At 45.9% G+C, this 26,436-nt stretch overlaps 2 protein-coding genes and 2 long non-coding RNA genes across 6 annotated transcripts in view; 2 read left to right on the top strand and 2 right to left on the bottom strand.

The window, feature by feature from the left end:
• Positions 1 to 1,400, bottom strand: part of TP53BP2 (tumor protein p53 binding protein 2) — a 135,581-nt gene extending 134,181 nt beyond the window's left edge. For 2 of the 3 annotated variants that reach the window (XM_019716049.2, XM_019716050.2), the window contains exon 1: positions 1,102 to 1,400. The gene's annotated coding sequence lies outside the window, so the exon portion shown is untranslated. The remainder of the gene's footprint in view (positions 1 to 1,101) is intronic. The other variant, XM_074316943.1, reaches the window with a different exon arrangement.
• Positions 1,401 to 1,435: 35 nt separating this feature from the next.
• DEGS1 (delta 4-desaturase, sphingolipid 1) lies at positions 1,436 to 9,447 on the top strand. Its single transcript, XM_019716059.2, has 3 exons — positions 1,436 to 1,663; positions 6,169 to 6,911; positions 8,946 to 9,447. Exons 1-3 carry the CDS (start codon positions 1,582 to 1,584, stop codon positions 9,090 to 9,092), a joined length of 972 nt encoding a protein of 323 aa, XP_019571618.2. The 5' UTR covers positions 1,436 to 1,581; the 3' UTR covers positions 9,093 to 9,447.
• A 123-nt stretch (positions 9,448 to 9,570) lies between these two features.
• Positions 9,571 to 15,196, bottom strand: LOC141567920 (uncharacterized). The gene is made up of 2 exons (XR_012490893.1): positions 14,456 to 15,196; positions 9,571 to 13,549 (listed from the first exon to the last, which is right to left on the bottom strand). It is a non-coding gene; the product is annotated as an uncharacterized LOC141567920 (long non-coding RNA).
• A 300-nt stretch (positions 15,197 to 15,496) lies between these two features.
• On the top strand, positions 15,497 to 20,906 carry LOC141567919 (uncharacterized). The gene is made up of 3 exons (XR_012490892.1): positions 15,497 to 15,705; positions 16,916 to 17,098; positions 17,608 to 20,906. It is a non-coding gene; the product is annotated as an uncharacterized LOC141567919 (long non-coding RNA).
• The last annotated feature ends 5,530 nt before the right edge of the window (positions 20,907 to 26,436 follow it).

Genomic DNA, 26,436 nt, shown 5'->3' with positions numbered 1-26,436 from the left:
ACATGTGCTATGTAGTTAGACCTACGATGGTTGCGTCTGTACTGAACATATACAGACTTACATTTCTTGTCATTATTCCCTAAACAATACAGTTTAACAATTATTTACATAGCATTGTATTAGATATTATAAGTAATCTAGGGATGAGTTCATGTATATGGGAGGATGTGTGTAGGTTACATGCACACTGTACCATTTTATATAAGGGACTTGAGTATCCAGTATCCAAGGGGGTCTGCAACCAATCACCCACAGATACTGAGGATAACTGGACCATATATATTCGTTTGTTTTTAGTTTAGTGAGGTCCCCCCCCATGACTCTCTAAAAGATACGGACTTAAAAAAAAAAAAACTATAACCATAGTATAATACTATTATCACACTAAAGCCATTAATAATTTAATATTGCCACATATCCAAACGATATTTAAATGATCTATCAATTTTTTTAAAACTGTGATCATCTGAATCAGAATCAAAATAAGGTCAATACATTGCAGTTGTGTGGTATATCAATGAAGCCCCTTTTAATCTATAGGTTCCCCCGTTTTTCCCCTCGCACTATTAAAGAACCTGTAGTTTCCCCGTCATGATCTTGCTGATTGCATCAGTTTAACATTCTCCCCTGCCCTGTTTTCTATACATTAGCAGTTGGATCTAGGAGCTTGATTAGATGTGTGTGTGTGTGTGTGTGTGTGTGTGTGTGTGTGTCTGTGTGTGTGGTGTGTTCTTTCATGGGGCACACAGACCATGTCTGGCTATCTTCCTTTTTGTCAAAGTTTCTTTTTTAATGGGGAAGTGGTCACCAATTTTGAAACAAAATGTCCTCTCAGGAAGAGGTTGTCGTTCAGATGCCTCTGCGACCGCTGCAAGGTGGGGTGAGCATCTCGGAAGAGAAATGGCCCCACTAGACTCATTCAGGCAAAACGAATTCCTTATGTTTCCCTCGCCACCATAGTGTTTTCCTTGTTCTTCAACAGTTTCAATTGCCACACACTCCGCATATTTGGCTGAGGTATTATTTCCAGGAGGCAGCCACAATAATGGCTCAGTGAACTATTTGCTTTTCAAAAGTAAACTTGGGCTGGTTGCCACTTACTAATAAGCAAGGATCCTCGTGACCGAGCGCCAGCCTTCCCGGAAGCGCTAAAGCGGAGCCTCATTTAACTTGCGCCCTTTCCTTCCTCTTTCACCTTTTCCCGGGCTCGGGTGCGGGCACCGGGCGGGCCAGGCCACAGGGAGCCGGGACTCGCAGGCACTCGGCTTCCCAGCTGGTGGCCTAGTCACAGAACTCAGAGCCCCGCGTCACCGAGCGGCGGAACCCCAGCGGCGGCCGGGTCCCGGGGGCGCCGCGCACCACCGACCAGCCGCGGCCCGCAGGGTCACGCACCTCGCGGGCCGGCTGGGGGCGGGGCCGGGGCGGGGCCTAGAGACTCCGCCCCGACCTCCGTCAGCTCCTCCACTCCGCCTGCCGCCGGCTGACAAGAGCCGGGCCGCCGCCGCCGCCGCCGCCTCGGAGGAACCGGGCTGGGAGCGAGAGCCAGGAGCGGGTGTGCAAGCCGCCGCCGCCGCCGCCGCCATGGGGAACCGCGTTTCGCGGGAAGACTTCGAGTGGGTGTACACCGACCAGCCCCACGCCGATCGGCGCCGGGAGATCCTGGGTGAGGTCCGGCTCCGTGCCCCGTTATGTGCGTGCGCGGCCTCCCGCCGCCGGGGCGCGCTCTCCCCGTGCGGGCCCTGCGCGCCCGTGGAAGCCCCAGGCCCGTTACGAGCCGACTCTTTGCGCGTCCCGCCGCCTCCCGGCTGCCGCGGAAAGGCCGGCGGGGCCTGAGCTGCCGAGCTCGGCAATCCTGGGCTTGGGTCTGGGGGGGAAGGAAGGGTCCCCGCGCGCCCGCTTCGCCGCGCGGCTCTGGCCCTTCCTCGGGGAGGCGCAGGCGTCCGGTGGGGGTGAGGGTTTGCGGAGAGCCTGATCCCCTCGCTAGGCCACCGTTGGGTGGATCCTGTCGCTTGGAGATCCCCGTGCCCCCCCGGTGGGCGCTGTTCTCTTTTTCTCCTCCCTCTTTCCCCTAATGGGCCCGGGCGACGCCAGACTGCGAGCGCATGCGAGGCAAGGCGTGGTCCTGGAGCATCGGAGCTCACGCCAGCAAGGCTTACGTTGGCAGATGCCCGCCCTCCACCCGGGCGAGAGCGGCCGCCGCAGTGGCCCTGGGTCACTCCTGTGATCCCCGGCACCTCTCGGATGGCACTAGTCCCGGTGTGCTCACGCGGGTTGTCCCATTGATCCTCACAAGCCTGGGACGCAGGGAGGGCCGATTCATACGAATTTTTCATCCACCCCGGTTTTGTGGATGAAAAGACTGAAGTATGGAAGTCTTGCCAAGATTAGCCTGCTGGTCCCCTGGCTGCTAATTTAGGGTCCTTTACACCAGGCTAACTAGGCCTTAGTCACCTCTCCAGAGGTGTAAGGCACTGAGCTATTTGGAGCCTCTGTAGTCTATGGAGAATTGGCTTCTCTCTCCCAGGTTACTCTTAATGATATGGTAGGCATTGCGTTGTGTGTTATACAAACATTACCCAATTTAATCCTCCCAACAACTAGGTCGATGTTATCGCTATTTTAAAAATGAGCTAAGAGTTAATAAGTAAATGTTAGAGGGGGATTCTAGTCTGGATTAGATTACCTCCACAGCAAATGCTTTTAACCTCTGCTATTGCTTCAAAAATCAGGAAACTAATTGGTGGTAAATTGAAGAGGAATTCTTTCTCATACACAGTATTTTCCGTTTTTCTTCTCAGCGTCCATTTGCCCAGTGAAAACAAAAGGCAAGCCCCTGATTTTTGCTGGAGGGATCTAAAGTGAGAAATTTCATGTTTTTATAAAAAAGAGTTACTGGATCCCGTTGAAATGGATTTTTAAAAATTGAATTGGTGAATTGGGAGCTTGAACCTTTACAGTTGCTATTAAGCATAGCCTTTTAAGAGACTTCGGTTCTTGGATGCTTTCTATTTTTAATTAAAAGGTGTATTTTGCAAATCACACATTTTGTACCTATACCTGATAAACATGTTGCATATGAATAATCAGGTGTCCACCTATAAAAATGAACTCCTGAATGCTGGATCTTAGCTATCTAATATTCAGAGAATCATGGAGTAAAAAGGTGCTCATTGGTGCATATTTCAACACGGAGCTTCCCCCCACACACACAAATTTATCACAGAACCATTTCAGTTGGAAAGTTCGAAGGACTCCATATTTTTCAATGAAAATGTAATCATTTTCCCAGGTGTAAATGCTGCTCAGTGTTCCATGTCAGGGGTGGAGATGGAGTATCAGGAAAGAGAAGAATCTGGAGATTTGTTTAAATTATATGTAAATGATAAGAGGTATTTCTGAAATTTGTCAGGTTTTTAGGGGAGAGTCATGAGAAAGCATCAATATGTTGTTTAACAACCAACATCTGTACATTAAATTTAGCGTTATATTAAAAGGCATCCATTTGAAATTAATGAAGGCTTGGGATTAGACCATTATTTGTGAGTCAAATAACAAATCACAAGCAATGTTCCTTATACTGCTATACTTCCACAGGGAAATAGTATTTTTAACAGCTTTATTAAGATATAATTCACAAACTACAAAATCCACCCATTTAAAGTGTGCAATTCAGTGTTTTTTAGTGTATTCACAGAGTTGTGCAACCATCACTACCATCTAATTTTTAGAACATTTTGTCACTCCCAAAAGGAAACCCTATACTTTGAGCAGTCCTATGTTCCCCATTCCCACCTCCCAGTCCCAGGCAACCACTAATCTACTTTCTGCTTCCATAGATTTGCCTATTCTGGATATTTCTTACAAATGAAATCGTACAATACTTGGTGTTTTGTGACTGACGTCTTTCACTTAGCCTGTTTTCAAGGTTCATCCATACTGTAGTGTGTATCAGTCCTCCATTCTGTTTTGTGGCCGAATAATATTCCACTGTATGGACAAGCCATATTTCATGTATCCATTCATCATGTGGTAGGCTTTGGGTTGTTTTCACCTTTGACTATTATGAACAATGCTGCTGTGACAATTCACATACAAGGTACTGTATGGCTGTACGTTTTCATTTCTCTTGGATTAGCTACCAAGAAGTGGAATTGCTGGGTTCTTACTAACTCGATGCTTGACATTTTGAGGAACTGCCAAACTGTTTTCTAAACCAGCTGCACCATTTCACATGGTCACCAGCATTGTGTACGTTTCTCCACATCCTCGTTATTACTTGTCTTTTTTATTACTGCCATTCTACTAGTGGGTGTGAAGTGGTATTGCATTTTGGTTTCAGTTTACATTTTCCTCATGACTGCCGTGTTTCCCCGAAAATTTAGAGCTAGACAATCAGCTCTAATGCATCTTTTGGAGCAAAAATTAATATATAACCTGGTCTTATTTTACTATAAGACCGGGTAATATAATACCAGGTCTTATATTAATTTTTGCTCCAAAAGACGCATTAGAGCTGATTGTCCGGGTAGGTCTTATTTTCCGGGAAACATGGTAATAATGTTGAATATTTCATGTGCTTATTGGCATCTGTATAGCTGCTTTGGAGAAATGTCTATTCAGATTCTTTGCAACTGGATTATTAATTGTAAGAGTTTGAGTTCTTTATGTATTCCAGAAACAAGTCACTTCTGAGATATATGATTTGCAAACACTTCTTCCCATTCTGTGGGTTGTCGTTTCACTTTCTTCATGATATCATTCACAACATAAAAGTTTTTATTTATTTTTTTGTCCTTATGTTTTTGGTATAGTAGCTAAGAAACCCCATAAATATTACAAAGATTTACTTCCGTTTTCTTGTGAGTTGTATAGTTTTCTTGTGTCATATTTAGGCCTATGATCCATTTTGAGTTAATTTTTTGAGTATGGTGTCAGGGGAGAGGTCCAACTTTATTTTTTTGTGGGGATAACGAGTTGTTTCAGCACCATTTTTTGAAAAGACTATTCTTTCCCCCACTTAATTATATTGGCACTCTTGTAGTATTGATTTGTATATATTACATACAGCTTTGCAAAATTTTGGTACAGAATTACTTGGAGCAAGTTGATTTGTCTGTCTGAAAGAACTGTGCATATGCATAAGTTTCATGATTTTAGAGTACCTACAAATTGTGTAGTATCTTCTATCCTTTGTCAGATGTGTCAGTTTAATCAAGTTTTATGTAATGTAAAAATGCTGGAGTGCTTTCTAAACAGAAGTAACACATATTTTAATACAAAAGAATTATTACTTATCCACAAATAAACTGAACAGTTATTGTATCGTTGGAGAATTGCTCCTAAAATGCTTATATTTTAATGAATGCCTTATTTGAACCTTTCATTTACATCAGGAAAATTAGTCTTAGTCTAATTCACTTTTAGGCGTGTGGGATTACTTTTTTTGGTCTATTGCCTATAAAATTATTAATATTGGATAAAATGAACTAATACAAAGGTTTAGAGGTTAGGAAGTGGAGACAGGAAAAGGGGAAGGAAAGAATCCTTGAACTAACCCTACCCTAATTTCCTTTATATATAAAACTGGATTTAAGTAACTTCCTGTTTTACAGTTTAAGCTTTTATTTCATTCTTCATTTCACATTTAGAGAAAAGAGACTGAAGCTGCTCTGTTCCTTTATCTTTTCAAGAACATTCTGAATGACCTGTCCTTCTTCAGAACTTTTGCCTTCCTGGGCCGACATACTTGAGAACACATATGTAAAACCAAAGACATTCATTATCTCTGGGAGGGTAGGAGCCACAGAAGAATCTGTCTTTGCTCTTAGGGGACACTTGCCTAACTAAGTGTGTGATATATTCTGTCAAATACATACAACGGATTTACCGCACTTTGCTATCTTTCTGTTAACTTGGAGAGTCTACATTTTGAGACTAATTTTTCTTCCATAAATTCTTAATTTGTTGTGACGTCGTATTTTAGTAACCTTATTAGAATGTACTCTTTCCCGAGGAGATGAAGTCTTTAATAGAGTGCATATAATGGTGTAGAAAACGAAAAAAATAAACAATGTGTTAATTTAATTGGCGTTGATTTAATTATGATTGTAGAACAACTGTAGTGTTCTCGGTTCCTGATTTTTTTTGTTTGCTTTTTTTTCTTTACAGCAAAGTATCCAGAGATAAAATCCTTGATGAAACCAGATCCCAACTTGATATGGATTGTCATTATGATGGTTCTCACACAGTTGCTTGCATTCTACTTAGTAAAGGATTTGGACTGGAAATGGGTCATATTTTGGGCGTATGCCTTTGGCAGCTGTATTAACCATTCCATGACTTTGGCCATTCACGAAGTTTCCCACAATAGTGCCTTCGGCCACTCCAAAGCCATGTGGAATCGCTGGTTTGGAATGTTTGCTAATCTTCCTATTGGTGTTCCCTATTCAATTTCCTTTAAGAGATATCACATGGATCATCACCGCTACCTTGGAGGTGACGGCATCGATGTGGATATTCCAACTGATTTTGAAGGCTGGTTCTTCTGTACGACTTCCAGAAAGTTTATATGGGTTATTCTTCAGCCTCTCTTTTACGCTTTCCGACCTCTGTTCATTAACCCCAAACCAATTACTTACCTGGAAATTATCAATACTGTGGTCCAGTTGATGTTTGATGTTGTCATCTACTATGTTTTGGGAATTAAATCTTTAGTCTACATGTTGGCAGCTTCCTTACTTGGTCTAGGTTTGCACCCGATTTCTGGACATTTTATAGCGGAACATTACATGTTCTTAAAGGGACATGAAACTTACTCGTATTATGGACCTCTGAATTGGCTCACCTTCAATGTGGGGTACCATAATGAGCACCACGACTTCCCCAACATTCCCGGAAAAAACCTTCCTCTGGTAAGTAAAGGACTTCGTACAGATTCTAATTTCTGATGCTTCTAATGGTCAAAGTTAGTCTTGACTTGCTCATTTTAAAAGGAATCTAGTATATTTTGTAGGCTGTTCATAAAAAACAAACAAACAAAAAAAAAAAAACCACAAGTGTAAGTCTTGAGTCTACCCGCCAAATTTTACAGAGTTTACTCTCCTGGGTCCCTAAGCCTAGTGATCTCCCTGAGGGTTCAGAACTGTAGAGGAATGTGCAAAGTCGGCTAACTTGTCAGGTAATTCAGAAATGGAAAATGAAACCACTGTGTGGAGGAAGCAGACGTTCCCATGAGCTTCTGCACTGTTGATCTGCAAAGGCTTCACTAAGAGCAAAGGCTTCACTAAGAGCAAAGGCTTCACTAAGATCGTGGTGTTGCTTTGTTGTGGAAGTCAGATGCCGGCATAACTGATCTGCAAAATAAAGGAATTCAGATTCCCTACTGTCAGCTTCCTGCAGGCAGGGACCATCTGTTTTCCTCACAGTAGACTTTTAGTATATTGTTAAATGAAAGAAATTCTGACCCTCATCCTTTCATCCCCTTCAAAAGGACCACTTTTCTAACTTCAGTTATCTTTCTGATCAATTCGCTTATTAGACTTCCCATCCTCAAAATGGGTATTTTTACAGTTTTATTATCAAAAATGTTTCCATAATTCTAAAAAAGTATGTATGTATGAAATGTTAGGTTTTCTTGATTTTTTTTTTTTAAGTTATAAGGGAACCATACACATCTTATGGATTTTTTTAAAAGAGGTTATAGAGAAAGCTGGTTGCCCTATGAACAAAAGAATCTTTTTCACAATGTTTTCCTCAATAGTCATATTGCAATAGTTACATTGCATCTGACTATCACATAGTTAATAGGTTTTTTAAACAGCTTTATTGAGATATAACTCCTTGATGTGTATTCCTTGATAGGAAAAGCAGGAAAGAGGACTAGAGAGGTCTGAGGATGTTTGCTGGTTTGGCTAAGGAGTAAGGAGACAGCAAATGGAGCGGGAAATGAAGATTTGACTCAAAATGTTTATTCAGGGTCTAAACTGGCCCTGTCATTTTCCTTTTTCAGAAGGATGGTGTCTCCTGGTCTAGCTGTTAAGATAAATTGGTTGCCACTGGCTTTGACATAAATTCAGTGTGGGTTAGGATGCAGATTTGTATGTGGGTGGTCTGTAGGTCATCCTTACTCATGAAAGAATTTTAGGATGTTTTGAAGGACGGTGATCAAATGTGTTACATCACTCTGTTTTTCTGACTGCCTGAGAACACGCATGAGGAAATCTCTGGCTTAATTGTTCCTTGAGAAGGCTATGTTAATCTGCTTCTCCACAACCAGAAAATATAATGACGTTTCCCAAACTGAAGGATGAATTTGAAAGTCAACATTCTTTGTTTTTGTTGCTGTCTCTTTTACCATCTCGGATTCTGCCTTTTGTTTTCCTTTGGGATTTATGAGAATCGGTTTTGTCCATTTTGATGAAGCTATAGAACCATTATTACTACTCAGCACTAATTAGTTGTGCTTCCCAGTCACACTGGCAATCGTCATTTTTAAAAGGCATTTTCCACTTGGGATGGCAGAATTGCACTTAATAGGTACTTAATTTCTAATTGGCATTTCTAATTACAATAATGTAATAGTATTTGCAGGTTCCTTAATGGCGGGAGTCAGGTGTTACCTTTATATCCTATAATGCCAGCCATGCTGTATGTGCTTGAAAACTAGCAAGTTGATTGGATTGCATGTATTTGTCGTTAAAGATTCCAAAGGCCAAATTTCACAAATAAACCAGGTATGCTGTCCCTGAGAGCTTGATAGAAAGAGTCAGTAATCCCAGGGGGTCAAGTATATTTTACTGTTGAAGTACAAACTGCTTGTTTAGAATTCCCCGAGGCTGCTTCATTTGTTTGTTTGTTTGTTTGTTGGAGCAATTAGGAGGGAGAAAGGTCTCATGGTTTCTCTTAGTGCCCTCATTACTCATCTTGCTGGGTTTTTTCCCTTCTAGGTGAGGAAAATAGCAGCTGAGTACTATGACAACCTCCCCCACTACAATTCCTGGATAAAAGTACTGTATGATTTTGTGACGGATGATACAATCAGTCCCTACTCGAGAGTGAAGAGGCATCAAAAAGGCAAGGTGGAACTGGAGTAAGTCATCACAGCCAAAGGAATTCCTCTGTGAAACTCACAGCAGCTGATAAGGTGGAAGTTTTGCATTATTCAACTAAGACTACGCTCACACAATTGGGAAGTATGGTCCCCACGGCCTCGAGAAGCTCATCTGGCTTCAGCCAGACTGTCCATGCCGTGTTCAGCTTTACTCACAGGAAACGTGTTTGTTGTGTCTGCATTGTTGAGGATGTTTTCACTGACGTCTGACATTTTGTAAGCATATCATAAAAAGAGCTTTTACAAAGCTATTTCTCATATGTTATTTTCACTAGTTTTACTTTATTAAAACAGCTAATAACCTGAGCAGTTAATCCCAATAAATAGTATTTATCACATTTTTGTACTTTACTGTCTTTCTATGTTAACCAGGGTGTTGGCATGAGCTTACTTTAAAATTTCACCAGAAAAAGAACAGAAAGGGAAAAAAAAAAGGCCTGGAAATATCTTTCACTGCAAGCTGAATTACTCATTTTTAATTTTTACTGTTGTACACAGGACCTAAATTACACAGTGCTGAATCCTGCACAGCCTTCTTCATAAATAAAGTACTTATTGACTTGAATCGTGTCCAACATTCCACTTCCTTTTTCAGATGCACTGACTCGTATTAGAAGCAGCTCAGCTGACAGAGTTTCGTGTCATTTAATTGCAGTGGAAACTGGCTGTGGTCTGATGGTAGATAGTTGGTCTCAAGTAGCCAGTATCAGTTAGGCTGGCAGTCCTGGTGACCCGAAGTGTGTCACCTCGGTAAATTTTGTGTAATATGGTGAACGACTTTCAAAATAGTACATGGTATCAAAAGAATCAAGACAATTTGAGTCTACCAACCCCAGCCCTCAGGTGTCCTTGATCCGCGCTGTTATAAAATCCCTATTTGTATAATTCCCAGCTATCCTGGGGTTCCCCTGCTGAGGGGGAAGAGCAGAACCCTGTCCTTGGAAGGCCTCGAAGACCTTTGCAGCCCTCGCTTCCCCTGCAAAGGACTGTGCTTTCCCCTCCTGAGCCTCTTACCTGGGAAAACCCCTAGTATCTTTGAACTACTGCTTAAAACACCATTGCTTTAAAGTTTAGAGTTCACAGAACCAACTCTACAGTTCAGATACACTGGGTTAGTCGGTCAAAAAGCATCTGAAACATTCCCGTGGATTCGATGCTAAACATGAAAGAGCTTGTGTGCCCTCACCAAGCCCTCCACGGCTCTTGCCTGTAGGACTCCAGCCAGTGGTAACAACTGCCAGGCAAATGCTGAAACTAACTCCTAAATCTCCCTCAGCTCAGCCCTCTGAATGCTATTACCTGCTGGACACCGAGGACGAGGGTGTTATCCATCCCGAACCTGCTGTGTCTTACCTCTGCATGCCTTGGCGGAGGTTCCAGCCTCCCAGCAGGTCTCCTAACCCGTCTAGCTCCCATTTGTGAACTCAGTCCATTCTTGCCGCCACTGGCAGTGACTTTTCCAAAGAGACACCCAGGAATCAAGGCTGTAGGAAGGCTGGGTCCAGAGCCTTTAAAGCCCAAAGACAGGTCCCGAGAAGTCTTTTGGTGACTCTACATGCATTCTCCCTTCTGCCTACATCTCCTTCCCATTTCTGGTCTGGTGACCTCTGAGGCTCACACCAGCCTTCTGTGGCCCATCCCCACACCCCAGGTCAAGTGCCACTTTTTTGGATTCCCGGGCCAGTGATTACCTCATTCGTGGCCCCACATATTACTTGGAAGTACACACAGTTTGTTTCCCTCTGAGACTACCTGCTTAAGGGCAGAAAGATCTTTTCTTTCTCCGTTCTCCAAAGCTGGCAGGGTCAGTGCTTGGCTTGAAGTGAGTGCTTAATGGAAAGAGACCAACAGAGACAGTCCTTAAACTTGAGAAGCTTTTCGTCTAAAATAGAAACAAAGTAAAAGATGGAGGGTATCTGGATAACCTGTCAGTAACTGTGGTACCCTGAACACTGGACACGAATCCCTACCATTCACTGAGCCCTGTACCAAGTTTTTCACATGCATTATCTTACTTAATTCTCCACACTTCTATGATATGGATTACTATTAATATCTTCATTGTGTAGCTGAGAAGACCGAGGCTTAGATTAAGTAAGTGGCCCAAGGTCACAGTAAGTGGCAGACAGGCTCTGAAATTTAGACTGTGACTCCAGAACCAAAATTTAACAATGTCCCACATGGCTTGTCTAATGAGCCTCGTGCTGGAACAGGAAAGGGAAAGAAAACAGTAAAACCCAGCACATTCCTCTGACCAAATATGTGTTCCTTCTATTGCCTTGGGGACCACTTCCTATGTGCCAGCAGTTCTGGCTAGATCGCTGGGGTTTTTTGACTTGTAACAATCTAAAATTCATTAAAAAAAAAAAAAAGTTCAGCTTTTTATTGAACAAGTGACAGAAGAAGTTTTGTCAAAAAGACCAAAGCCCGTGTCATTATCAGACTCCTCAGATTCTTTCTTTGCTTCCACTTTGTCCCCAGCTGGGGCAGGAGTGGTGGATGGGGCGGGACCTCCTGCTGAGGCAGGGCCACCAGCCCCTGTTGCAGTTGACATTGTGCCGCTGTAATGAGGGCACTGCTCTTACAGCACGGCATGACTGTCACCTCATCATTATGCCGGATGAGGGCCGAGTAGGTGCAGGCGGGCTTGGAGAAGCAGAGGAAAGGGCCACTCTGAAATTCTAGTAGGAAACATGCATGTTTAAATCGATAGCCGAATTGCATTTATTCCTTCGTTCTAAGGCACTTTGCCAGGCAGTGCACGAGGCAGCGAGGACACACAGACAAAACGTGGTCCTGATGCTCTAGCGCTGGGATGAAGAAATGGAGCGAGTATGCAGAAATCAGCCTGAGGGCGCACACTGGGAGCCCAGAGCCAGGGCCCAAACCCAGGCCTGTCACAGCCTGTCCTGTTCCACCAGCCCCGCTGACTAAGGACTTTCGACAACCTAATGTATTGTTTTTTGTTGGGAAAGTCTTCCAGAGGCCTCCATTGTTTGGAATGAAGTTAGGATAGTCACTTGAAATGATGTAAGGATGACCTAAGGCTGGGAAGGCCCTGAAAAAAATTTCCTCAGAAACCCCAGAACACTAAAGCCCGAAGAAGCTCTCGGAATAGCTGATTCTGAGTCAGGACAAAGGTGACACTGTGCGGCTCCTGGGAAGGGAGGCTAACGGGTGTGGTGACACCTAGGAAGTTTCCCAAAGGGGAGAAGGAGCGGGATTTGGCAGGGGAGGCATATGCATGTCAGAGCTCGTTGCAGGTACTTTCCGGCTTGGAAAATTAATGACAAGGTAGAAGAAAATGAAGAATGGAGAGCATCATCTGATAAAGGACAGCTTTGATTTCTGCCGAGAAGAATCTGAATTGGCAGGTGGCTCACGAAGCCAATAATTGGACCTTACCGAGGGGAATCTTTCAGGTGCTGACTAGTAAATACATCACAGCCGTGCAGAAGGTGGCTGCTGTCACATGCATGTGTGAATGGGCACAGAAGACGGACGCAAAGGGGTGAGGACAGTGTCCTGCGGGGTTCTCTGCAACTTGGCTGCATGGGGGAGTATGAACCGACAGGACCCCTTCTTGGATCTGGGTCACACCAGAATTTTCTCCTAAAGGTAGAACCCAAAGAAATACAAGTTGCTTTCTTACAGAATCAGGAGTGGACTGCGTGTTACTAGGCACACATCCCTGTAACCCTCAGGAAAGGAACAGCATGGAAGGTTTGTGGGAAAGGCCTGAAGGAACTGAACTGCCCTCCATGTTGGGTTCTACTTCTTGGAGACTAGCAGTTGGCTAATCCAAGGAAGGCCTTTCTATTTGCTCGCCCTTGTTAGGTTATTATCAAAGGCTGCTGGAATAGGCCCTCCGGAAAGGTCTAATAAGACCCACAGCAATCTTTCACTTGTCAAAAAGGGAAAGGGACAATCATTTGTCCAGTTAATGGGTTAAGCCTCAAATTTCCTATTTAATAGCTGAGGTTTTTGTTGTTGTTGTTTGCACAAATGGGTGTCTCATTCTCTCCCCACCCTCACCAGCAATCTCCCATCTTAGCCATAACCACACATCTAGACACCTGCTTTCCCCTGCAGGCTGAGCCCAAAACATGCCGGGAAAGTGGGTTCTTTCCTGGTGTTGTCTTTAATAAAAGCGCTTGCTTGTCACCCTTACATTTTTTGAGCAAACGTCTGCTTCAGTGCTGACAATAAAAAAAGGTGCCGTTCCACCAAGCCATGCTTCAAACTCCGCCACAACCTGCACTGGAAACGCCTTCCTGCAGGTCCGCTTCTTCCTCAGCACACGCATCCGTGTCTGCTTCCCAGAGTGGGGACCACGGTACAGCGCCCGGTGCCGGCTTCCTGACACCTCTGCTTTCCAAAGGGACTCAACTCCAGGCTGAACTGCAGGCTGCTTCCCGGGTCAGGAGCCTGAGAAAAGCCCTCCCCATCGCCATGCTTTCTTCAGAGACATCATCATAAATAACCGGTAGCTCACCCCACTGCACCCCACTTTGAGGACTTTTAGGGTTGAAAAGAACCACCGCAGATTTCAGCTCAAACCCTGACTGCCATCCCTCAATTGTATAAAAGCGTTTTCTTCATCTCTTGCTATGTTCTCAAAAACAAGTAGATAAATAAAAGCAAGAGAATTCACCCAAAATCAAGTCTGAATGACAAATTCAACAAATTCCTAAAGGTTTGTTTCTTTCCCTAAGAGCACCTGATTCTCTTGGAGTTCAGGCCCCAAACCCCAGGGCCATTCCCGGGTCTGAAGCAGTTTGAGGGAAGTTAGTTTCCACCAAAGGGAGCGGCTGGAGCAGAGGAAAGGACTCAAGTAAAATTTCAAAAACCTCCTTAGTCCTTTAGGAAGTTAGTCATTAGCTTCCTAATTCTCTCGCTTTATAGTCAGATTTCTCCTCCTGTGTGTGATGCCACCGGAGCTCTCAGGTGGGAGCCCCATGCAGGCCATGTGGACACCCCCCAGGTGGGCTCAGGCGGCCTGCATTCCTGATCCCTTGGTTAACTCCTTTCTTAAAGGACCAGAGACAAATGTAAACATGTATTATGCAGGTGACTGTCCTATTTCAATTTAGCATCATTATCTCCTTTGAAATCGCACAATGTAAAGTAGGTAATTTAAAGAAGGAAACCGAGAATCCAAGTTAGGTAACTTGCCTCAGGTTGGCCAGCCTGATCTCCAAAGAGTGACACAACCAGAACCGAGACTTTAACGAGCTTCGTTCTAGGCCCAAGCCCTTGCCACCACACCATGACGGCTCCCTCCAGCTCCCCATCTCCGAAGAACCTGTTTGGTCATGTGTGCAGTGACACTACTGGCTCCAGTACCTTCTAGTTCTGAGTCCTGGGGTGTGTGAACGCTCCACTGCAGACCCACAGACGGCAGGAATTGGGAGGATATCCTTCTGCGGCGAGGGCTGGGCCCCATCCGCTCCCCAGGCATCTCCCCACATTCCAGGGACAAACAGCTAATGATGCAAAGAGCTGCCTCTGCAACCTGGTCAGCCTCATGGCTGCACTTTGAGAGCAAACAGCACTGTGGTTCCAGACCCATTGGGCCCTGGCTGCCGTGAGGTTTACCCTGGTTCTGTACAAGTTTGCTGAGTCAAATAATAAATAAGCAAGGGTGTAGGAAGAACTTTCATCGACGTCACAGAATTATGTCAGGAAGCCAAAAGATCCCTTAGGACAAAAGAACGATGTGTACAAACGAGCCTGCTTGTTCCCAGAGAAGACTCACAGGGCCCAGGGAGTGACAGTGTAGCTGGGGCTCCGACCACGTGACCAGCCCGGGGCCAGCCCCATCCTGTGCAGGTAACCCCCACATCAGTATCATCCTCATTCTGTAGCCAAGACAACAAACGAATAGGAAAGAATAAGTAACTTATCTAAAACCACAGTTCAAATTCCGATCCAGTGTCTACATTCAAAGTCCATGAGATTTAAATTTCTTAAAAAGGATTTTACAATGAAAATTTTTCCTGAATTCAGAGCCCTCCTCCTAATTCGCCTAACGCGTAGAGTTTTGAATAGGTAATAAATACCCCCGGAACGTGAGCAGCGGGCCCAGCCTGGCTCCCAGCGGGGTGGGAGAGGGTTGGGGAGAGTGCAGGCTGTAAACCCCTTAAGCTGTTTCGACATTCCACTGGTCTGCAATGTGCTACAGGGGAAGTGAGAACCGGAGCCTGAGGCCTGGAGCTCACGTTTATAACCAAACGTGTTTAAGAGCTGGCTCGGAAACCTATGGTTTCCCGAAGCCCAGATTAGATCTGCCCACTGCCATTCTCGGAAAAGCAGTTTGCCAAGAGGAAAGGAAAGTGGACACGTGGATGTGCTGAGCTCCTGAGCTCTCAGACTCGCCGGCTCCTCCTCTTGACCAGGATGATCAGTGATTTCTGAAGGAGCCTCGGCTGTAAGACCCACTCGCCAGGACCCAGGACAGAGCACTGGCCTGTGAGGGAAACACTGGGAATGAGCCCAGCATCTGAGGGAGCCACATCGCCTCCAGACATCTCAGGGCAGCAACACGGGATCTTTCCTGCTGGTGTGCCTGGAGCAGATTAACTAGGTTCTCTAAGGTGATTTCCTTATCTGTGTGTCCGTCTCCCTCCTAGGGCTGTTGGAGTGGTTTGTGGAGGTCACCTGTTAAAGGCACTGTCATTGCCTGGCTTTGGGTTGCCATGGTTACTACTGGCTGGAGACCCCAAGGTGTTGGATTTGGTCATTTGGGACAAAGGATATGTCACAAAACAAAGTTGATATGTCACAATTGTTCCAAACCACCCAAACTACTGTCTGTTATTTTTAAGAATATTTTTTAAATTGGGGTACAATACACATAAAATTTATCGTCTTTAACTATTTTTAAGCGTACAGTTCAGCAGTGTTAAGTACACTCATGCTGTTGTGTGACCGATCTCCAGCACGTTTTGATCTTGCAAAAAACTGAGCAAAACACCCACTGAACAAGTCTCCATTTCCATCTGCCTCTCAGCCCTGACAACCAGGGCTTTCTGCTCCTGACCGACTTGACTGCCTCTCTTGTTAAATCAGCAACACTCTTAACTTTGCATGTCAACACACACAGCAAACATTCCACAGAAGGCTGCTCACACTAGAGAAGCTGAAGCAGGTTTAGTCAGAGGAGAGCCACACCCTCCGCAGCCTGAGGTTGGGGCAATTTTCAACACCCTGACTCCCTCCCTACTCACAGCTGGAGAGACAGAGACCCTTCGACAGCCGCTCAGCCTGTGACTGGGGCTGGCACTTGTCTCCCAGGGCTGCACACTATCTGCCTGCTCCATCGCCGGTGCTTCTGGGCCTGTGGTTTGGCAGTCTGTGTGCTGCCATCATTAGTCAACATGAAGAGCTATTAAAGCTGGTGCTGGTAATTGACATCTCTCTGATTTGGGTTTTCTAACTACCTGATTAGAATACATACATGTTGTAGGACTGGAATGGCCGCATGAAATTGGGTTTTCAAAACTCAACTTCCTGTGAATGTGTGTGTGTGTGGACGTGTCAGACGGTAGTGAGGCAGGGGTGGGGCGTTGGGGGCGGGGTGGTGAAAAGAGAAGAAGGAGGAGCCCATCTTCTCTCCCCAGTAATCTAACCTCCCACACAACTCAAACGTGAGTGTCAGCGCGCTCTCTCTCTCTCAAACACACACACACACCAGGATTTTCAGGCTCTGTGTTCTGGCTGCTGCTTGCCCCTCCCATGCCACTTGTCACAGCTCCCCCTCTCGCCACTCACTGCGCCCAGCCACCATGAGCTTCTCTGTTCCAGGACTGCTCTGCCCCACGGCCCCCGCGGCCCCTCTGCCGGGAACACTAGACCAGACCTCTGCATGGTCAAGTCCTTCTCAACTCTCAGGTCTCACCTCACACACCATCTCCTTAAAGAAGCCTTCCCTCACCAACTGCCTGATTCTGAGTGCCACCCCAAACCGAGCCTGAGACAAGACTTTGGGTACAAGCAGCTTATATGGAAGGGGATCTCTGGAGCATGAGGAGGGCATGAGGAAGCAAGTCAGGAAGGGAAGTCGTAGGTACCCACCGTGGGCTACTGTGAGTCCTGACAGACTGGATGGAACGTTCCTCAGAACAGTCCCACCAGTGGTGAGGACGCATTTGCCTTAGACTAATTCATTTGTTCTGTGTATTTTTCTGTATCTGCATTTACAATAAGGTTTTTTTTAAAAAGTCCCTCTGAGGGGCGATGAAGCTGAGGTACACACTCACCAACTCCTGTCCCTCTTTGGTTGATGGTGTCTCCAGGGGACACTCTAGTCTGCTGGGGTTGGGGGGACAGAGAAAGCCCTTCGCAGAGAGACCAGGAAATCTTTTGCACAAAGAGGAACTGGGACCTCCAGAGTGGGTGGAGAGGGTAGGAGGGGCACTGATGGGTCTGCCATGCCCCCACCCCAGTGACAGTACACCCACCTCTGCCTCATCATTCTCTGTCTATCCTAATTCCAGGGGAGGAGCCGCTGTGATGCTAAAGACACGCTTCAGAGCCTCTCACTGGCACAGGCCCTGTCCTGGGATGAGCCCCACCATGTGTTGTGGATTGAACTGTGCCCCTCTAAAAGCCATGTTGAAGCCCCCAGTACCTCAGGATGGGAGCTTATGGGACGTAGGGTCATTGTGGATGTAAGTAGTTAAGACGAGGTCATGCTGAGTAGGGTGGGCCCCTCATCCAAGGTGACCAGTGCCGTTATAAGAGGGACATGTGAACATAGAGACGTGGAGAGAACACCATGTGAAGGCAGATGATGGCAGTGACGTGTCTACCAGCCAAGGAATGCCTGGGGCAACTGGAAACCAGGAGAGAGGCACGGAATAGATTCCCCCCCCCCCCCCAGCCATTCTTGAAAGGAACCGACCTGCTAAAACCTTGAACTTGGATGTTTAGCCTCCAGAAGTGAGAGAACTGTTGTTTAAGCCACCCAGTTTGTGATACTTTGTAATGGCAGCATAGGAAACTGACATACCCTGTACTCATGGGGTCATATGTGTGATTTTTCTAAAAGAGGGCTCCCCAAATAAGCCTCAGGCCCCCCCCAACTTGGATCTGCCCTTGCTTAGTCCCTGATTCATCTTCTTCATAGCACACATCTCTATGTGAAATCATCCTATTCAGATATTTGTTCAGTTCATTTATGAGCCCATGATGTGGGGCTCTGTGAGCAGGAACTTTGTCTGCTGCAGTATCTCCAACTCTCCGATAGACTTGGCACATAGTGGGCCCACTTAACTTTAGTTCAATAGTAAACAAACTGCCTGGTCAGACCTATGCTCCCTTACATTTAACTGGCTCCCAACTTGGGGACACCTGAAGCATGGCACGAGGCAGGCAATCCTGAAACAGAGTCCTCACTTTACAGACTGTCCAAAACCCACCCCTTCTGGATGAAGAGCGTTGGTTCCCAAAATCATTCAGGGTTGGCGGTTCCTGGAATGGTGTCATGGACAGAATGTTTGTGTCCCCCCAATAGTCATATGTTGAGGCCCTAAGCCCCCAATGTGACAGCATTAGAAGGTGGCCTTTGGGAGGTATTAAGTTTAGATGAGACCATAGGGTGAGGGCCTCATAATGAGATTAGTGCCCTTCTCAGAAGAGACCAGAGCTTCCTCTCTCTCCACACACACAGACTAGGTCATGTGAGCACAGGGCGAGTTGGTGGCTGCCATTAGCTAAGAGAAAGGGCCTCCAAAAGAAACCTCCTCTGCCAGCACCTTCATCTTGGACTTCCCAGTGTCCAAAACTATGAGAAAGAAATGTCTATTATTTAAGTCGCCCACGCTGTGCTATGTTGTTATGACAGCTGGAGCAGACTGAGACAAATATCAAGCAGTTCACATAAGCTAAGTCCTGGATACTTTGACTGACTGCAAAAAAAAAAGACAAAGAAGAAATGTCAGGCTCTGTTGATGATCAGCCCTCGCCTGGAGTCTTCAGTCAAACTTTAAGAGGGAAAAGCTTTCCGACAATCAGAATGGCCCGAAAAAGGCCTGGGCCATCTGCAAAGCTGTGAGGTGATGTACCCTGCGAGTGTCTCTGCCAGCAGGTGTTTCTTCCGTACAGGGTGGTGCCTCCCAGGAAGACAAGGCACAAGGATTCTGGCCCCAGGGCCTGGGGGTCAGGTGTCCCCTTGGGACCCTTTCACCTCTTAGAGTCCGTGATTGTAGGAATGAAGGTGGGTGACTGGGGAGGACAGGACAGGAACACAATGAGACCTATGTCACAGGAAGGAATGCGAACGTTTGATCAGGGACAAAAATCACCCCGACACATCCGACCAGAAGAAAACTGAGAGGCACACGTTCAGAAAATGATAGTGGTGGTCTCTGAGAAGTGGGATTGTGGGTGACTTGTATACCTTTTTGCTACCTTTCTATGAATTACAATGAACTCCTTTAGCAATAGAAAGATAAACTGAACAAAACTGTCCACAAGTGTATTAACAAACTGCTTTCCCACCCTCGTTTGGTCCTTGTACACGTCTCCCTTCATTGTGCTCACCCACAGCCGGTAGTTAAGTCCTCTCTCCTTTCATGAGTCACCTGTTTTGTGCCTTGTGACTATACTTGGAGGATAGTAAATCCCAGACCTTTAAATATCTCATTGTTGTTCTTTGTGTCCTTCGAGAAGGGATTTGCAGTGGATAAGACCTGCCTAACTCTGCTCCGGTCTTGCCGCGGGAAAGTTCCTTCCACCCTCTGTGATCAGCTGCAGCTGTAAACTGAGGGCAGTAATCTTGCCTCCTTCCCAGGGTTCTTGTGCAACTGAATGAGTCAAATGTGTGAAGGCAGGTGGCTCACAAACAGCCAGTGGTAATGACCTGTGGTGATGAGCTCAGCCTCGTGGTGATGACCTGTGAGGCCAGTGGGCCTGGGGATACACGGCTCTGTACACCCCAATGCACCCCCGCAGAGCTTATGGGATGTCCACGCCACCGATGGAGCTTGTGACAGGTGCAATGCAACGACGCCCTGCTCTGTCGAGGCGTCCCAGAGTGAGGAGGACAGATGCATCAGCATAAGGCCATCCACCTGGCCTGACAGGAGGCTTGAAAGTGTGTTAGGGAGACTGGCCAGGGTCATTATTTTTCACACGGTTCTGATGAAGAAGCTGGTAGAATGTTTGGGGACAGTGGCAAAGCTGGGAGTAAATGCCAGTGCTTTTACTCCTTGGACTGACGGGCAATTAAGATGCGTGACCCACGTGGGTCAGAGTAAGTAAGGAGCCTGGGGAATGGCAGCCACACATGTTACCCTACACCCTGGCCACGTGGAACATGCAGAAGTTGCCCCGCTGTTCCCATTGCCCCGGCACATTCTCCCCACAAACGCTGCAGGGCTCACTCTCACTTCCTTTCCTGACCAGTCCATATAAAAACCCGGCAGCTCACAGACCCATGCACTTGGCCTTCTCCACCCTCCCTTTTCTTCACAGCACTTACCAATTGCAATATTTGATGTGTGTGTGTGTGTGTACATGAGCATATATGTACTTGGACTTATGATGACTCTGTTTCCTGACCCCTGCCCCCAAGAAAAGCCCATGGGGCAGGGACTTCAGTTTTGCCCAGAGCTGTATTGCCAGTAACTAGCACCGAAGCTGGCTTACCGTTGCCAGTCAATATTTGCTGAACGAATTAATGAAGTCTCTCCTCCCACTTACATTGCTGCCCTTCAGTTTCTAATTTCAAGTTACAAGTGAACTATGGACTGCAAATTACCGTATGTATTGTGCCCTGATGCCAATTAAAAAATCATTACTCACCTAACATGAACTTGGCTTGATTTTAATCTGCCATCTGAACCTATTACAGGCCCCAGCTGAAAAGAAATATATAGAATCCCTCAAGATTTGAGACCTAAAGCAATTCCAAAAGTCTCCCCCCTTTTTCCCCCCAGCTTTATTACATGCTATGCAGTGTTAAGAAGGACTCCTGGCATTTGTCCCTTGTCCCCAGTGCTGCTAATCACACAAATGTCCTTGCTTAGGCCAATCAGCACTACCTCTCGAATTCAAAATGCCTCTCTGGCTCAGGAGAAGGTCAAAAAAAAAAAAGAAAAAAAAAGAAAAAAGAAAAAAAAGACCCCGTGAGCTTCCACTGGAGTAAATTTTAATTTTAATGCATCAACTCACCAAACAGCCAGCTGATTAGACTTGGCTGCAGGGGAAGAAAAAGGAGGAGGGATGGAAAGTGTGGAGACAAAAAGCACTGGTTTTTTTTTTGTTCTTTATCTGAAACAACCTCAGCACAGATTTTGTCCTGAGAACGGGCAGGCACCGAAGCATGTCTGGGCTGCACACGTCCTTGAGGGTGAGCTCATTTCCCAGTGAGTTACGGCTGGCGCCAGGCCAAAGCTCACAGCTCTTGCTTTTGCTTTCTGCTTGACTGAGGCTTTACCCAGTCACAGAAAACTGTCTCCATAATTTAGAGCCTAAGCACTTCTACCTCAGCCAATTATTTCAGCCGAAAGTTGTTTTTCCCAAAAGTAACCCTCATCTCTTTCAAAGTGTTTTTATTGTGAAGTATGTCATAAATACGGAAAGGAGTATAACATGCGTATGTATAGTTTAATCATAAGAAAAACAGAGTGAGGGAGGGGGAAACAGGAGGTACTGATCCAGAGCACAAAGTCTCATTATACAAAGTGGTAAGTCCCAGAGCTTTCCCGTACGGCGGTGCCTAGTTACCAATACTGGGGTGGATACAGCTGACCCTTGAGCAATGAGGGGGTTAGGGGCACCCCCTGCGCAGTTGAAAATCCACATAAAACTTTTGACTCCCCCAAAACTTAGCTACTAATAGCTACTAATAGCCTCCTGTTGACCAAAAACATAAATAGTCGATGAACACGTATTTTGTCTGTTACATGTGTTATATACTGTATTCTTCCAATAAAGGAAGCTAGAGAAAATGTTAGGAAGAAAATTCTAAGGAAGAGCAAATACATTTACAGTATTTATTGAAAAAACTCCACATATGGAGTGGGGCCTGCGCAGTTCAAACCTGTGTTGTTCAAGGGTCAACTGTACTTGGAAATTTGCTAAGATGGTAGCTCTTAAGTCAAGTGTTCTAATCACAAATAAAATTCGCGAAGAGGGCAGGAGGAAACTTATCTCAAACTCATCAAGTTGTGTCCATTAAGTATGCAGAGCTTTCTGGATGCCAATCATACCTCGATAAATTGGTTTCACAAAAAAGCAGCAGAAGCAGCACCACAGAGGACCCCAGGGCAGCTTTCCCCATCACGTCCTCTTGCTCGTCAGAGGTAACTGCTATCCTGACTTTTGGTTTAATTACTCCCTTGCATCTCTTGTCAACCGTTTCAACTATATGTGGATCTCTAAAAGAACTACTGTTTCATTCTGAAAAGCTGAGTGGCAAGTCCAAACCTTGCTTTGAAGGGCGGGGGCGGCAATGACCCCCCGAGGCAGCCTGAGCAGGGCCTGGCGTCAGCGTCCCTTAAGGTGAGGGCTGTGGCAGGACGCAGGGTGAATGAATGAGGTGCTACTTGTCCAGCAGAAACGGTCAACGCAGAGTGGGCTGCACTGGCTGGCTTTGCTGCCTCCAGAGTGGCTCTGGACGCTGGAGGTTGAAGCAGACATGTCTGAGGTGAAATCAGAGTCCCCTGGTGCTCTGGGAAATGAGGTGTTCACCTCTTCCGTGAACGGACAGAACCAGTCAAGGATAGATAAGAAGTGGGCCAGGTACACCTTGGACATTCTGCCTTCGTGATCAAAAGACTGTAGGAGGGCGGTGGCTGCCATGTGACTCTAACCCTTGATGTGTGTTTTCTGAGTCACTGCTGCAGTCTGGACTGGCGCCCTCTTGATCTGGGTCAAAGCTCTCTTATCCTCCCCCGTGAGGGTCCCCTCTATCCCATGTCTTCCTTTTTCTCCTCAGCGTATACCCCTCATTTTGGTGGAGCACATCCTCTGATAGTTTCCTCAGAAAAGGTGAAAGAGATGGAAATGGACAAGACTGTTGAAGACAATTGGCCCGGGGGCTCCAGCTGCCCCAGGCCCACCCCTCCTCTCTGAGGCCTTCTGGAAGATGGCCCACCAGCTGGGATGTTCTGATCTGGACTCAGTAGAAACTGTCAAAGTGGACAGAGTCTCAGAAAACTAGGAGGGCCAAGAACTAAGCCTGGAAGAACTTCGGTTAGCCCTGGCCAGCCGTTAGGAAGCCCTCAGGAAGAAGGAAACAGAAAACCCAGAGGCCCTGGGCCAGGCCCAGATAAGGGGTTGTGTGTCTAATGCTGGTGCAGCCAGAATTTTAAGGCCTGGACGACAGGGCTCCCATCACAGCAGCATTTTGGCCTCACAGGGTAGGCAAGTTGTTTGTGGGTGCTGAGGAGGCTGGGGGTACGAGAGGCAGGGGGGCCACCTCTCTGCTCCTCCACCTGGCAACCCTCTCCCTCTCCGGGAGCTGACCAGAAATGCCTGTTTTTTTCACAACTTCCAAGTTTACTGACTGGCTACTGTATAGAGATTTGGGATACTGGTTGCTTGAATTCAAAGAAAAGAAATGTTACCCACTACTTAATAAAGAGTATTATTATTATTACAAGTTACACTAGTTAATGAAGGCAGAACATTTTAGTCGTTACCCAGGGGACATGACACCGAAGTCCACTTTCTACCAAAGCAGCCAGTAGGATGTAGGAGGACAAAGGCTTGAGAATTGACCGTCATGAACCTGAATTCCCAGATGCTACTTATTGCCTGTGTGACCAGGGGCAAGTCGCTCAACCTCTCTGAGCTTCAGTTTTCTCAAACTTAAAATGAAGATACTAGATGCCTCAGTTCTGATGTATTAGTAAGATAATGTTTGTAAGTTCACCTTCCTCTTCTTCCACTATCCCATGCCACCAGGCAGTAACAACAAAACCTGACATTTTGCGTGCTAAAAGCACAGATGCAACAAACCTGTGTCATGTAAGGTGTAAACTTAAAGTGGGCACAAATAATTACATTTTTAATAAATGAATCTAAGCTGGTCTACAAACTGAGTTTGGCAGTAAAGGGTTGGAGAATTTGATCCCTATGTCAACATCCAAGTTCTTAGGGAGCTGAAAATATTAGGTTGTTGCAAAAGTAATTACGGTTTAAAAGGTTAAAAATCACTGCAAAAACCGCAATTACTTTTGCACCAACCTAATAAAAAAGACAATTAAAAAAGCTGACATGAAATAGGTGCTCAAAGCATTTGTTGTATTAGTTGGCTTTTGATCTCATTTTCAGGTAGGGCTTTTCTTATTTAAACAATGAATTCCCTTATATGCTACAAAGCAGCATTTCTACAGGTACCTGAACTAAGTAAGCTATTTCCCTCACCTAGTATCTCCATTTCTAAAGTCCTCGGTTGTTGGGAAACTCATTTAGCTTTCCGCGATATTAAATTTCGAGAACGTTCAAGCCAGTGAAGACTTCCTGGAGTCTGAAAAGAAGACCCATTGTCCACTTACCAGGCTCAGTACTGGTCAGCCAGAGCGGGAGAGCAGGTTTTCCTGTCTGTGTAAAAGAAGAAGGTAATTAGATTTTCCGTTGTAATAAATACGTATGATCTCTTGAAAGCTTTTTTGTTCTAGAGAATGCTCGTGTAGACCAAGCTCTTAGAAAGTTTCCTTTGGATGCCTTAAACAAACTCAGGGGCTCTTCAGCCAGGGAGAAGCGTTGTTAAAAGGTCTCTGGCAGTAACTAAAGAGCAGAGGAAGCCCCACCTGCAAAGCTTTGCTGGTTTCTCTTCGGAGAGCCCTGAAGTCCTAGTTTGGTAGACACCTGGGGTGGAAACAATGTAAGATCGCCATCAAATTTCCCGAATGTTAATTGTGCTTTGTGCCTTAAGGAGATGCAACTAAAAATTTATTTTGTTTTTGTCACGTGTTAAGCGCTATAATTGTCACAATGAATAGGAACCCTGCCATGGAAATCTCAACCTAGTAGTACTTAAACGGGGAGCTGACCTAACTAACGTAAGAGCCACAGCCCAGGTCAGCACAAAACACAGTCTGACAGAAAGGGGAGTGAGGGAGTGGGCACAGCTTCTCAGAAAGCAGTGTTTCAAGCCCGGAAGTGGGCCCTGGGTTTGGGCCGTAGGGAGCAGGAATCCGGGGAGTGGGACGATAGTGAGCAAAGGCTGAAAGCACATGGCCTTTTGCTGGGATGGCAATAAATCCAGTCAGGGGAAGTGGGCGGGACAGGTGCCAAAGGTGGGTTGATGTCAGGTTACAAAAGTCCACGTATAACGAGACTGCTGAGTGTCGGCTGTGGAAGAATGTTAAGCTGAGTATTTGGGAAAGGCAGGCTGGTTTTTGTGTGTCGGAGATTGGAACAGATTAACTAGGAGGCCAAGGAAATGATAGGAAAGGTGATGACAGCCTGAGCTAGGACAGTGTCTGTGAGAACTATGGAAGGGACAGATGTCAGACGCATTTCTAAATAACAGATGACTGACTACCAACCAGTAGAACTGACGAGGACTGCGAGTTCTGGCTTGGGTGACGAGGCCTGTGGGAGGAAGAGCCGGTGGTAGGAGAGAGGGGCAACGGAAGCTAAGGAATTCTGAAGTTTTCCATGTACGGTGGTCTTGGGAGACAATGTCCTTGGCTGTGCTATAACACGGATGTTTTACTTCCACACCTGAGAAGGAGTTCTTTGGAACAAACTTTGTGGAGGCTCTCCCTCCTCCTCTTAGGAGCAAGGCTAACCAGCCAGTACAGCCAGATGCCACGTCACCATGCTGTCTAAAGAAACATTCCAGAATGTTCCAGTGCTCCCGTCATTCTGTATCATGTGTCTCTAGCCCGTGATCCATATTTGCTTCTTCTTGGCATTGCCCGCTCTGGGGTCCTACAGCACCTTCCTCATGCCCCTTCCTTGGGCACTACGATACTCTGTCTACATTACATGTCTGTATCCTTCTGTGAACTCCCTGAAAGAAAAGGACTGTCTTACTTACCCGATTTGCTTTTATCTATTAATATTTTCTCCATTTTATAAATTAGAGTCTTAAAAGTAGCACAAGCATTTTTGTAGAGTGAAGTGGAGTAGAAATTTTGGCAGGAAAAAAAAACTAGGTGAGCAAACCCATCTATTCAGTCTCAGGATACACTGTGAGCAGCACTGTAAACGAAGGGTGAGATTAAGCACGACATAAATTAAACCCTTCTGAAAGTATCAGCTAAGGACTCGTCAAAGGAGGCCAATGGGGAGGGCTCCCAACTGGCCAAACTGGGCCATGCGGACATCACATGGTAGTAATGGGCACCACACTGAAAACACTG

Source organism: Rhinolophus sinicus, linkage group LG12 (genome assembly GCF_036562045.2).
Source record: "Rhinolophus sinicus isolate RSC01 linkage group LG12, ASM3656204v1, whole genome shotgun sequence".
Classification (NCBI taxonomy): Eukaryota; Metazoa; Chordata; class Mammalia; order Chiroptera; family Rhinolophidae; genus Rhinolophus; species Rhinolophus sinicus.
The sequence above is the reverse complement of the archived record's forward strand: the minus strand, read 5'-3'. Positions and strand labels throughout refer to the sequence as shown.

Excerpts from the sequence above, each read along its gene's own strand:
- DEGS1 (XM_019716059.2), top strand. The coding sequence starts at position 1,582 with ATGGGGAACCGCGTTTCGCGGGAAGACTTCGAGTGGGTGTACACCGAC. Across the intron at positions 1,664-6,168 it reads TCGGCGCCGGGAGATCCTGG|CAAAGTATCCAGAGATAAAA; the intron begins GTGAGGTCCGGC and ends TTTTCTTTACAG. Across the intron at positions 6,912-8,945 it reads CCGGAAAAAACCTTCCTCTG|GTGAGGAAAATAGCAGCTGA; the intron begins GTAAGTAAAGGA and ends TTTCCCTTCTAG.